This window comes from Salmo salar, chromosome ssa07 (genome assembly GCF_905237065.1).
Source record: "Salmo salar chromosome ssa07, Ssal_v3.1, whole genome shotgun sequence".
In the NCBI taxonomy this organism is placed as follows: Eukaryota; Metazoa; Chordata; class Actinopteri; order Salmoniformes; family Salmonidae; genus Salmo; species Salmo salar.
This window is the reverse complement of record NC_059448.1, coordinates 37,506,835-37,521,324: the sequence shown is the minus strand read 5'-3', so window position 1 is coordinate 37,521,324 and position 14,490 is coordinate 37,506,835. Positions and strand designations below refer to the sequence as shown.

The following is a 14,490-nucleotide window of genomic DNA, read 5'->3' as shown; positions in this document are numbered from 1 at the left end:
CGAGAGAGAGAGGCTATGCTCTTGCACTTTCCCACAATATCCGTCTTAAATTAGTAATGAAATATTACTTTCAATACAATGCCATGATAGATCAATTGATTATTCAAATGACATTGTAACATAATTACATATTTGTTCACCTTTGAGTGTAGCCGACGGTGTGTTTTATTTCACTTTACTGACGGCAGAGGGCCCTAGTGTCCTCTGCTTCCATCTGCAACAGATGCAACGGTATGCAGCAAGCCAATGTGCTATCAACAACTCAAGTTCAGTAGCGCCACTCCGTGTCTTGCAGCTGACCCTCGTTTGGAGATACCTTGACAGTGCTTGTGGTTGACCACCGTTCAGACTGCTTTGATCAGAGGACAAGTAGCGGTGTCCACCTTGCGCTCCTCTCTTCGGGAACGCTGGGTCCGAATCTGTTGGATTCTCTTCGGAACGCTGGGTCCGAATCTGTTGGATTCGAGTCAAGACATCGCCTCTCCTTGTTACAAGCTGTAGAAACACTGATTAACTTTTGTTCCTCCATCGCAGCTGCTTTCAGAACAAGGATTGTTTTACGTTGACCAATCGTTTGGTGAGTCAACCTTTTTTCTTATGAGATGAAGATTTCTTGTTTCTGTATGGAATGACATTGTTCTCCAAAAGTAACCTAACTGAAGTCACCTGGTTGTTCATAAGGCTACAACTGTAAAAATGATTTAGTTAGTCAGCTTAGTTTATTTCATATGTATTTCTCATTCTTTTTCTAAAGTAATTATGCGGTCTCCCTTTCTATTTCCACATACGCGTTGGTTCCACGTCAATAGCATGTCAACTGTAGACTAATGATGTGACACATCTCCTACCTACCTGTTGCCAACAACTATGATATATTTTCTACGTTTCATATTGAATAGGAACAAATCATTAAAGCACACTCTGTCACATGCGGCAGCCTAGTGGTTAGTATGTTGGGCTAGTAACCCACCGAAAGGTAGCTGGTTCGAATACCAGAGCCGACTAAGTGAAAATCTGTCGCTGTGCCCTTGGGCAAGGCACTTGACCCTAATTTGATCCAGGGGCGCCATACTACTATGGCTGACCCTGTAAAACACATTTCACTGCACCTATCTGGTGTATGTGACATAAAACATCTACATACTAAAGAAAGGGTCATAAACATTGGAACAAATGCATCTCATTGTATTATCACATGCAAATATAACTGTTTTTCTATTATATATGTAGGTCTATTAAAATGCTCAAGGAAAGACATTTCATAAGGGCAACATTACTTGAAGCTATACATTGTTTTTCCATACTATAAAAACATAAACAATGGAGTAAACTTTGTTTTGATAAGGCAAGACAGTTGTAGTAAGCCCAATAAGGTATTTATAGTCATATTATTCCCCCAAAAATGGGTATATCATTAATTGAAACAACTAGAAAGGTTAAAGCCACAGTATGTAATGTACAAGATGGTCTAATATGTCAGTTACTCCCATCGCCTGTGCAAGCCAAGCATGTCATCTAAGACTTGAGCTGGCTGTGTGGAAGTGTTGTGTAACAGATCTGATCTTCTCAGAGCACACACACACACACACACACACACACACTCTCCCAGAGCAGAGTTCAACACAGGTTTGGCGGGAGGACTGCCAAGAGGCAGCTACTGCTTTATACCATAAGCTCAATGTGACAGAATGAAATAATGGCATTTTACATCGTGAGATCTTTCAATGTGTAGCCTATGATGTGTCCGTCAGCTTACCATCTGGAAAAATTGGAATGTTATTTTATTATATTATTCAGGCAGGGTGCAGCCTACTGAAATGCACACAATTAGCGTTGAACCTTTTCAACAGCAATTGAACGTTGAATTATATCTTTGCTAATGTCATTTGCCACATTGACTCTGATGAACAGTGCGTTTATGAACAGTGCACACATCAGACTGATTTTTTTTTTTTTAGTGTCCCTTTGGAAAAGCTGTGGTTTTTGGAGGTCTTTCTTTAGCGTGTGGTGCACTATGCTCAAAGCACTCACTCAGGTCTCCACCCAGGGTTTGGAAGCATGCAGCCTGTAATCTGTCTACTGAAGTAACTACGACACAACACCACATTCACTGCTGACTCAACGTTAAATGGCATTAGGGACTGGGCATGGGCACAGAGCTCTGGCTTTGGTGTGGAAAGAAAAATAAATGTGCTTATTTTGAATGTTTAGACAAGGTTTCGAGTGTAAAGCCCTCAGGTGAAATGCCAGCACGTTTCATTTTCCTCACCTTCGCTTTTAACAGGCTTTGATGGTATTTTCTTAAGCGCTGGATCTTAAAGTAGTGAACACAGTTTTACAGAGGCAATGCACCTATCGCCCATATCTTCCCTCCACTCCCATCTCGCTCTCTCTCTCTTCTCCTTTCTCTCACACACACCGCCATACAGTATGCTCAGATCTCACTATCACCCAAGGCTCTTTGTGGCAGGATTCGTTATTCTTTTTAAACTCCAGATGTGTTCAATTTGTCACCAAGTCTCCCCCGGCCTCGTCCCGTCCCCCCCCCCCGACCACTTAGCAGCCACTTAACGCAATCCATCACAGGCCTTATTGAGGCTATTCATCTGGCCTCCCCTTCAGGAGACGTCATTGGATTACAGATAGGGTAGTGTGGGCCGTGGGGGAACCTGTGGTACATGAAGTTGAGCCAATCAGGGGCCAGGGAAGTGACACTGACGTTAGCAGGGCGAGGGAGTTGCGTGACGGATTCCTCCTCCCCTTGTCCTCGTCTTGGGTCTACTTGACCAAGGTGGATGGGTGCTCAGAAGACGCTAACCTCACAGATCGGGGATGTTGTTTAAATGTTGTTGTTACGTTGCGATACGCGTGTCCCCAAACCGAGACAGACGTTGGAGCCAGACGGATAGACCGGGATGTTCCAGTCTAGAACCTTCAGCTTCCCTTGGCAGGAGAGAGAAAGTTGTGAGATGGATGATGCTCATTTCTCACACAGCTCTGGAGCGAGAGAGACAGGGCTTGGCACTGCAGCCCCTAGTGCAGCAGCATAGAGCTGTATAAACCCAGAGTGGTGGTGTGGCCTCAGAGGTCTTCTGGCTCTCTGTTTATTGGGTCTAGATGGGGATATGGAGGGATAGATGATGGGAGGGGATGGAGAGGATGACCTCAGCGATGTTGACTAAGACACTCGTTTGCCACTCGAGCACCTTCGGGAGGCTAGGACAGGGCACAGATGGTGCACAATCATACCATATAAGGGCTCAATTTGAGTGGGAAGGCTTGGAGAGTGCTGTGTGACTGTACACAAGTCAGTGAGGGATTGAGTGGTATTGAGGGATGGCTGTCGATGGCACCAGTGCCAGGATCTGAGAGAGATTGCGATTGGCTAATGGGAGGTGATTCACCGCACTTCTTGATCTCAGCCAACCTGGTGTCAAATAAACAGTGGCTGTGTCTCAAATGGCACTGCATTCCATATATAGTGTACAGGGCCCATACACTCTAGTCAAAAGTGGTTCTCCATGTATGGAATAGGGTGCCATTTGCAACGCAGACAATTTCACTCCGTATATATGGTGTACTGAGCAGCAGCCGTTTTCTAAATGAGGGGGAAAAAACATAGTGCTAGAAAATCATTAGGGCTGCCAGCCCATGACTTAGACATACATTTGCACTATGTGATATTTAAACGGTTTTTATTTCTCTAGTTGAAGAGAGAATGTGCATTCATTTCCCGTCATACCTCGCAGAAAGGTGAAGCAATGCACTATGCGTGATGTTTAGCGTTTATTTCTGTCAGTTATCTTCAGCGCCAGCAGCAACACAGCTCGGCTGGTTTCTAGCTAGACAGATTACTGCGGAATTGACTGCTATTTAGAGCACGGAATCATTTTGCTTTATTTCTGAATGAATAATTCAGAAGACTGCCCTCCCACATATGCTCTCCCTCTCCCTCCCACACCAGCTCAGATACTAATGCAGCTGCTAACAGCCTTCCATGCAAAAAAGGAGTACGTGACTCATATCAGGGGTGATGCTGTTGCCCGCGATAACGCTTCTGCAGATGGGCCTCATCCATCACTTCAGTAGGTGTGAGCATGTGTGCGTGTCTCTGTGTGTCAGGGCTAAGCCATTGATAAACAGGAGCCACAGTACCCTGACATATCCACAGCTTCTCGGAGGGATTCACTCTGCCTCACCCTCCCTAGTGATATGGAGCTCGTTCATTATAATAAGAGAATCTCAGAATGATGAACTGCCTGTCAGAATGAGGATAACCAGAAATACCTGCGGCCACCTGTTCCCTTGAGCCAAAATGGCTTCCAGCGCATTGAGGGTATTTTAATTAGCACACCATTGACAGCCATTTGACAGCCTCAAAATAAATTCCACCTGGGTTCTCAATACAAAGAAAACTATAGAGAACACAACACTTACACCTATTATACGTTTCTTTAATGCATTAGACATAAAATGCATTTCTCAGATCCAGAGACCTCATCCCACAAACCAGACGGCCTCGAATCGCGTGCCTTTCCCATTTTTACGACTCACTGCCTTGGAAATTGTATATCAAAGGCTTCTTGCCTGTCATTTCACATAGCTTCAGATCCCAGCAGGAAATACATCTAAGTTCATTTGTGACAAGCTGTTTCATATTAAAGCCTTAATCCCGTATTTGATGGTTTGCTTTCCCAGACATCCCAGCTCCCGTGTCTGGAACTGAGGATGGGTGGCTGATCCCAGAACCCTGCTGTGTGAACTATCGGCTCTGTGATTAGTCCGTTCTGGTTCCGGTTGCTACCTGCTGCCATGGCGAAGAGTCCCGAGATGAAGCTGGCCGTTTTCGGTAGAGCAGGAGTGGGTAAATCAGGTAGGAGGACCACTGTCTGTCTGTCTGTCTGTCTGCTTGCCTCCCTGCCTGTCTATCCGCTGTACAATACAGTATGTGCCTAATGTCGATCTGTTGGACTGTCTACATGATTTTCCGTCTGTTTACTCTCGGTCTGTCTTCCGGCTGTCTGTCTTTCCATGTTTGTCTTTCTATTTGTTCAACTATTGGAGTGAGTCAGTGAGATATATGACTTGTGGGCTTATTTTTGTTAGAAGAACAGTATTTGTTTTAGTTCCCATGTTTCAGTGACGATTACACAATAAACAATCTAGTAAATCAACCGCTGATTGTTGTTCTGGTATGAAGTGCCTTACTTTACCCAAGCCAATTCAACACATTCTGAATCAGTTGAACACAAACTGGCAAAACTCTCCTGTATAGTCAAACGGGTCACCATATTTAGTATGCTGTTTATTATGATATCTGCAGTAGCTAACAAGATAATGAAGAGCATATGTCTCTTGCACGGCACAAATGAAGACAGATTGCGCTCGATGGTGTTGGAAGATATTTATTTGAACGTTATCTATGTTTAAGAAGGCCATTATGTAACACTGATGTCTGTGAAGGTCAAATAAGGGACTGTTTTGGAAACTGCAGAAAGATGCCAAATGATTCCATGAAAACCCATATAGAAATGTAAGTACTGTACACTGTGCAGCAGGTTGTTTTGCAATGGACATGTATTATTAACCACTAATGGGTCATGTGGAATAAGGAATACCACTTCTATAAAAGGGAAGTATGTTCTACAGCCCAGCCCTGTATAGTGCAAGACTTCACACACATCATCCTCCTATGACAGCCAAACTCAACTGGCGGACCACGGTCCGGCTTCCAGACCCAGTTAAGGGTCAATACGGACTGAACAACATCTAGTTTTAAACATCATTTAGTTATATAAAAGTCAATTATTTTTAGACAGCTTTAAAAAAAAAAATCAACCAGGTGCCGCGGCCTCTCAAACTCAGCAAACTCTCTTTCTCTCTCTCTTGAAGCAACGCGCACCTCTACTACTGCCCCGTCTAATCCAAACGTGAGGTTATATGCAAATACAAGAGGCCACGTCTTACCCAATCACATCAATGCAAATATCCTCTGCAGAACCTCGGGACAAGCAAGCACAAGGTAAATGAACGATTTGATCGCGGTTCAACTTTTAATATCGCAGATAGGAGCTTAGTTACCAGTATCTTTAGTAATATGGCTTGTTCATAAAATAAATAATCATGTACGCCGAAAACCGTATATTCAAAGACGAGTAGACGAAACGTAATTCTTCCCACAACCAGCACAAAACCAATGTGCCTAATATGCAGTGAGTCCGTAGCCCTTGTGAAAAGTGCCAATGTTAGGACACAATAGTAATATCGATCCGATGTTCTCATCCCCGTGTTTAGGAGATACAAACAAGATTAACCAACTCAAATCCCAATATGAAAGGTCCACCAAAGTCCATGTTAATTCCCTGACAGCCCAACAACATGAAATGGAGTATTCACTGAGGATAGCCTGGGTTTTGGGAAAACGCAAAAAAACATTTTCCAATGCTGAGATGGTAAAATAATGCATGTGTGAAGTTGCTGACGCCTTGCTTGAAGATAAGCAACATTTTTTTTGTTAGGGAAAAGATCAGATCCCACTGTCAGATTCCACAGCAATAAGAACTGAAATATTAGCTGAAAATTTGACTTCACAACTTGATGAGGCCATTCAGAGTGCACCATGCATTTCATTAGCTGTGGATGAATCAACAGATAACATTGATCATGCCCAGCCGCTGGTGTTTGTCAGATTGTATAATGAAGCAAATAAGGAATTCTGTGAGGAGCTGTTGGTCTTAACAAATCTAGAAGCAAACACACGGGGAGAGGATACCCATGAGACCATCAAATGGATGCTGACAAAAAGGGGGATAGATCTGAAGTCCGTGGTCTCCATCACAACAGATGGAGCTCCAGCCTTGATAGGAAAAGAGAGGGGGGCTGGTTGCACGTTTGAAAGAGGACCACCCTAAACCTGACATCATACCATTGCATCACCCATCAATCTGTCCTGTGTGCCAGTCTGGGAAAAGAGTATTCTAAGGTCATGACAACGATGATGAAACTGATCAACCTTTTGAGAGCAACATCATCCCTATAACACCGCCTGCTACGAGGCTTTCTGACAGAGACCAATGCCATTTTTATTACTTACTATTGCACAACAATATCATATTGCTCAGCAAAGGCAGGGTTTTGGAATGCTTTTGGGCCATTCGGGAGGAAATCAAAGTGTTTTTATTAGAGCAAAAGAGTGACAAGGCAACTCAGTTGTCTGAGTTTTTGGACGATGAGGAGAAGACGGTGACGGGGACTGCCGACAAGTTGCATTTTTGACAGACATTACATCACACCTTAACAATGTTAAGCTGCAGGGACGGGACAACAGTGTGTGATATGATAACAGCTGTCCGGGCTTTCCAGAGGAAATTTGAGCTTTTCCAGAATGATCTCCAGGGAGACCTTGTCCACTTCCTCAATCTTCTGGTGCAAATGCAGGGAGACTAAGATGTTCCCAACCATGTTGATTTCATCCAGAAGCTAATGGATAACTTCAAGGCTTGCTTTGATGACTTCACTGTTGGGAGAGAGCTACTGCTGCTCACCCAGAACCCCAAATGGAGTTGATTGAGCTGCAAGATAGTGTGGCTTTGAAGGAGCAGGCTTGTGATTGTGACCCTGTCACTTTCTGGGGAAAGATGGTGCCTGCAGTTGATGTCCTTGTTCTCAAAAAAACTGGTACTACACATCCTGACCATGTTTGGTGCCACATACAGCTGTATATCAGTCTTCTCCACAATGACCTTTCTTAAAAAAACAAATGCCATACCGGGCTCACCAGTGAACATGTGTACCAGTATATCAGAGTTGCTCTCACATCATTTGTGCCAAAGTTCAAAGCATTGGCAGGAGACAGACAGTGCAATTTCTCTCGTTGATACAAGGGCAAGGCCCAGAGTGGCTTATACATGAATATTGCCCACAGTGACTTTCTGAGCATTCAGATTATTTTTGTTCAACTCTCCTTTGTTCTCCAGAAAAGCACTTTATTTAATGTAAATATTGTTCACCCCGCTACCGTCCAGAAGGCGAGGTCAGAACAGGTGCATCAAAGCTGGGACCGAGAGACAGAAGCTGTTATTCAATCTCAAGGCCATCGGACTGTTAAACAGCCATCACTAACACAGTCTGCTGCCTACATACACACTTGAAATCATTGGCCACTCCTAACAAATTAATCACTATAGTCACTTTATTAATGCCACTTTAATAATGATGTTTATATATCTTGCATTACTCATCCCATATGTATATACTGTATTTTATACCATCTATTGCATCTTGCCTATGCCGCTCGGTCATTGCTCATCCGTACATATTCTTATTCTATCCCTTTACTTAGATTTGTGTGTATTAGGTAGTTATTGTGGAATTGTTAGATTACTTGTTGATATTGCTGCACTGTCAGAACTAGAAGCACAAGCATGTCGCTACACTTGCAATAACATCTGCTAACCATGTGTATGTGACCAATAAAATTAGATTTTATATTATTTAATAATTCAAGGCCCATGTACAATGGTTCAGTGCACTTTTTGAATGGACAACTGTTCAACCACTTTTGTTCTTCAGCAAAGTTGATGCAATGATGCACATGTTTACATTTAAAAGAAAGAAGTTGTAATTCATTCAAATGTGTCATGTCTCAAAGATGGTGCCGGCGGAGGGGATGGCTGCTGTTTTATGGGCTCTAAACCAACTGTGCTATTTTTATATTTATTTATTTATTTTTTGCATTTTTTTGTAACTTATTTTGTTGCTGCTACCATCTCTTATGACCAAAAAGAGCTTCTGGAAATCAGAACAGCGATTACTCAACTTGACCTGGATGAAGAATTTCTCTTTAATGAGTTGGACGAGAGGGATTTACTCCAGACACCCGAACAGGCCCTCATCCCCGTCATTCGCAGGAGAAAAAGACGGAAGAGGTATCGCGGAAAGAGATTGGGGTGCCTTGTGAGGATCTGCCGACGAGCGGCTAATCTGCCTTTGCCATCCATACTATTGGCCAACGTGTACATCACTGGGGCCAAGCTTCCTGCCATCCAGGACCTCTATACCAGGCGGTGTCAAAGGAAGGCCCTTAAAATTGTCAGACTCCAGCCACCCTAGTCATACACTGTTCTCTTTGCTACTGCACGGCAAGCGGTAGCGGAGCGCCAAGTCTAGGTCCAAGAGGCTTCTAAACAGCTTCTACCCCCAAGCCATAAGACTCCTGAACATCTAATCAAATGGCTACATAGATTATATGCATCCCCCCCTCTTTTACGCTGCTGCTACTCTGTTATTATCTATGCATAAGTCACTTTAATAACTCTACCCACGTATATATTACCTTGACGAACCTGTGCCCCCGCACATTGACTCTGTACTGGTACCACCTGTATATAGCCTCGCTATTGTTATTTTACTGCTGCTCTTTAATTATTTGTTTATTTTTTCTTAAATGCATTGTTGGTTAAGGGCTTGTAAGTAAGAATTTCACTGTAAGGTCTACACCTGTTGTATTTGGCGCATTTGATTTATTTTATATAACATGTTTCCTAAGTCATAGATGACAGTTTATGACACTGTACCACAGTGCCAATAAAGAATGATATCCATCCGGACCTTTGCCAGCTAGGAAATTTGTGTCACTGGACCTGCTCAAATAGTAGTTGAGTTGCCTTGTCCTATGACATTCTTGTTGCTATTGAATTAGACATAGGCATAAGATATTTACTTCTGATCATGTTGTATGACTTTCACAGAAACAAATATTCAAAACCACATGACTTTCAACACATTACTCCTAATAAATGAGAGAAGTACTACTCTCCAGCACAGACTGTACTGATAAAAGTCTGAGGAAAAGGAGTGAGGAGACATTTAGGCTAGCAGCTTTGGGGTGTATCAGGCACCAGTTTGTAAAACAATTTCCCTTGAGTCATTTACACTTGAAAGAAAATGGAGGTACGATCAAGTGTAATGTATTACAAAAATAAAGCAAATTGGATGGAAAATTGTGAAAAATGCACAAAATTGTTCTTGAATCTTCAACATAGAAATTCTACCAAAAATAATTTAGAGTTTTTACCAAATTATATTTTGAGAGGAAGCAAAACATTTAAAATTTACAGAAAGACCTGTGTGAAGGCCAACTTACAGAAGAGGAACTTTTTGAGGTAATAAAATCTTTTCAGTCTGGAAAAACACCAGGGCTTGACAGTATACCAGTAGAGGTATATCAGACCTTTTTTTGATGTACTCAAAGATTCATTATTAGCATGTTTTACTCTCATACAAATGGTATACTTTCAGGTACTCAACAAGAAGTTCTGATTTCATTACTACTAAACAGGACCCAGGTGGCAAGTATAAAGATCCAGTCCATTTAAACAACTGGATGCCACTAACACTTCAATGTTATGATGTGAAAATCCTGGCGAAATAGCACATAGAATAAAAAATGTTTTACCAGATAATGTTCATCCTGATCAGACAGGTTTTTACATGGACGATATATTGGAGATAATATACGATAATTACTTGAAACAATTGAACATTATGAAACATCGAAGATAACAGGCCTGGTCTTCATAGCAGATTTTGAAAAGGTGTTTGATAAAGTACGATGAGAATTTATATTTAAATGCCTGGATTACTTTAATTTTGTTGAATCTCTTATACAATGGGTTAAAGTTATGTACAGCAACTCTAGATGTAAAATAGTAAAAAATGGTTACTTCTCAAAGTATTGTGCTTTTAAGAGGAGGTAAACAAGGCTGTCCGTTGTCTCCATCTATTTATTATGGCCATTGAAATGCTAGCTATTAAAATTATATCCAACAAGAACATTAAGTGGTTAGAAATCCTGAGGATAAAAACAAAAGTGTCAATGTATGTCGATGACTCTAGTTTGTTCTTAAGTCCACAATCTGGATCCCTGCGCAGTCTCATTGAAGATCTTGATCACTTTTGTAGCCTATCTGGATTAAAACATAATTATGACAAGTGTACCATATTACGTATTGGATCGTGTAGTGTTTACACTACCTTGTAGTTTACCAATAAAATGGGCGGATGGTGAAGTAGACATACTTGGTATTCAAATCTCAAAAAATCTAAATGAACTTACCACAATTAATTTCAATAGAAAGTTAGAAAAAATAGATAAGATTCTGCAACCATGGAGAGGTAAATACTTGTCTATTTATGGAAAAATCACTTTAAGTCTTTGGTCCTATCACAGTTTACTTACTTACTAATGGCACTGCCTACTCCAGATGACTCGATTTTTAAATCATATGAGCAAAAAAAAAATAATTTTATTTGGAATGCTAAGCCAAAATTAAATGTGCCTATTTACATAATGAATATGAGTTTGAGGGCTAAAATTATTAAATATTAAAGCTCTCACTAAAATCTTCACTCATACATAAGTTATATTCAAACCCAAAATGGTTCTCGGGTAGATTATTAAGAAAGGCTCTTCCTTTGTTCAAAAAGGGCCTTTTTGCCTTGTTATACAGGTTACAACTTCTCATTTCCGACTAATTGAAAACTAAATGTTGTTTATACCCAACCACGACCCATTTTCAATGCCCTGGCTGAGGGAAGGAGGTTCTCACCCAAGATTTGACGGTACATGGCCCTGTCCATCGTCCCTTTGATGCGGTGTAGTTGTCCTGTCCCCTTAGCAGAAAAACACCCCCAAAGCATAATGTTTCCACCTCCATGTTTGACGGTGGGGATGGTGTTCTTGGGGTCATAGGCAGCATTCCTCCTCCTCCAAACACGGCGAGTTGAGTTGATGCCAAAGAGCTCCATTTTGGTCTCATCTGACAACATTTTCACCCAGTTGTCCTCTGAATCATTCAGATGTTCATTGGCAAACTTGAGACGGGCTTGTATATGTGCTTTCTTGAGCAGGGGGACCTTGCGGGTGCTGCAGGATTTCAGCCTTCACGGCGTAGTGTGTTACCAATTGTTTTCTTGGTGACATGGTCCCAGCTGCCTTGAGATCATTGACAAGATCCTCCCGTGTAGTTCTGGGCTGATTCCTCACTGTTCTCATGATCATTGCAACTCCACGAGGTGAGATCTTGCATGGAGCCCCGGGCCGAGGGAGATTGACAGTTCTTTTGTGTTTCTTCCATTTGCGAATAATCGCACCACTGTTGTCACCTTCTCACCAAGCTGCTTGGTGATGGTCTTGTAGCCCATTCCAGCCTTGTGTAGGTCTACAATCTTGTCCCTGACATCCCTGGGAGAGCTCTTTGGTCTTGGCCATGGTGGAGAGTTTGGAATCTGATTGATTGATTGCTTCTGTGGACAGGTGTCTTTTATACAGGTAACAAGCTGAGTTTAGGAGCACTCCCTTTAAGAGTGTGCTCCTAATCTCAGCTCATTTCCTGTATAAAAGACACCTGGGAGCCAGAAATGTTTCTGATTGAGAGGGGGTCAAATACTTATTTCCCTCATTAAAATGCAAATCATTTTATAACATTTTTGACATGTGTTTTTCTGGATGTTTTTGATGTTATTCTGTCTCTCACTGTTCACATAAACCTACCATTAAAATTATAGACTGATCATTTCTTTGTCAGTGGGCAAACGTACAAAATCAGCAGGGGATCAAATACTATCTTCCCTCACTGTATATGAGGCATACAACAATCTCAGCTCTGCAGATTTTGCTGTGAAGAGACAGAATCAATAGGTCATTTATTCTGGTATTGCCCCTACAGTATGTTGCTTTTTTCTGGTCACAGGTTCAGGAATGGTAAAAAAATCACAGCATGCACTTCAAATTAACCTTACAAATAGCAGTGTTGGGCAATTTGGAAAGCCATAGTCAGTCAATAAATAATATAATAATACTCGTAGGAAAGGTTTTCATCTTTAGCTCACAATCTGTGGATACTATATGATTTAGAAAGGATCTCAATTATATAAAACATCACAGCACAATTGTAAAATATATGGCACATGGAAACCAAATGAGGGTGGTCTATGGTGGGATGGTCTGAGAGTGGCTGAGGGTTGGGATTAAAGAGCTTATGTTGGTAAAGTATTATGTGACTGCTTTATATGAAAGTACCATGTATGTATATGTAAAATGTACAGTTGAAGTCGGAAGTTTACACACACTTATGTTGGAGTCATTAAAACTCATTTTTCAACCACTCCACACATTTCTTGTTAACCTCTATGGGCTAGGTGGGACGCTTGCATCCCACCTACTCAACAGCCAGTGTAATCCCGTGGCGCATTATTCAAAAACCTCAAATGCAAAAACTTCAATTTTTCAAACATATGACTATTTTACACCATTTTAAAGACAAGACTCTCGTTAATCTAACCACACTGTCCGATTTCAAAAAGGCTTTACAACGAAAGCAAAACATTAGATTATGTCAGCAGAGTACCCAGCCAGAAATTTTACACCCATTTTTCAAGCTAGCATATAATGTCACATAAACCACAGCTAAATGCAGCACTAACCTTTGATGATCTTCATCAGATGACAACCCTAGGACATTATGTTATACAATACATGCATGTTTTGTTCAATCAAGTTCATATTTATATCAAAAAACAGCTTTTTACATTAGCATGTGACTAGCATTCCCACTGAACACTGCCGGTGAATTTACTAAATTACTCACGATAAACGTTCACAAAAAGCATAACAATTATTTTAAGAATTATAGATACAGAACTCCTCTATGCACTCGATATGTCCGATTTTAAAATAGCTTTTCGGTGAAAGCACATTTTGCAATATTCTCAGTAGATAGCCCGGCATCACAGGGCTAGCTATTTAGACACCCAGCAATTTAGCACTCACCAAAGTCAGCTTTACTATAAGAAAAATGTTATTACCTTTGCTGTCTTCGTCAGAATGCACTCCCAGGACTTATACTTCAATAACAAATGTTGGTTTGGTTCAAAATAATCCATAGTTACATCCAAACAGCGGCGTTTTGTTCGTGCGTTCAAGACACTATCCGAAAGGGTAAATAAGGGTGACGAGCATGGCGCAATTCGTGACAAAAAAATTCTAAGTATTCCATTACCGTACTTCGAAGCATGTCAACCGCTGTTTAAAATCAATTTTTATTCAATTTTTCTCATAAAAAAGCGATAATATTCCGACCGGGAATCTGCGTTTAGGTAAACAGACGAAAGAAAATAAAGCATTCGGTCGACTCGTGCACGCGCCTAAGCCCATAGTACTCTGATCGGCCACTTGCCAAACGCGATAAAGTGTTTCAGCCAGAGCCTGCCTCGATATCATTCAGCTTTTTCCCGGGCTCTGAGAGCCTATGGGAGCCGTAGGAAGTGTCACGTTATTGCAAAGATCCTCAGTCTTCAATAAAAAGAGCCAAGATGAAACACATGTCAGACAGGCCACTTCCTGCATGGAATCTTCTCAGGTTTTGGCCTGCCATTTGAGTTTTGTTATACTCACAGTCACCATTCAAACAGTTTTAGAAACTTTAGGGT

The 14,490-nt window shown here is 41.4% G+C and overlaps 1 protein-coding gene across 2 annotated transcripts in view; it reads left to right on the top strand.

The window, feature by feature from the left end:
• The first annotated feature begins 274 nt into the window (after positions 1-274).
• Positions 275-14,490, top strand: part of LOC106609254 (ras-related and estrogen-regulated growth inhibitor) — a 64,760-nt gene continuing 50,544 nt past the window's right edge. Inside the window, exons 1-2 of one of the 2 annotated variants that reach the window (XM_045721921.1) lie at positions 275-577; positions 4,699-4,873. In XM_045721921.1, coding sequence (XP_045577877.1) covers positions 4,813-4,873 — 61 coding nt within the window. In that variant the 5' untranslated portion in view covers positions 275-577; positions 4,699-4,812. The remainder of the gene's footprint in view (positions 578-4,698; positions 4,874-14,490) is intronic. The other variant, XM_014207843.2, reaches the window with a different exon arrangement.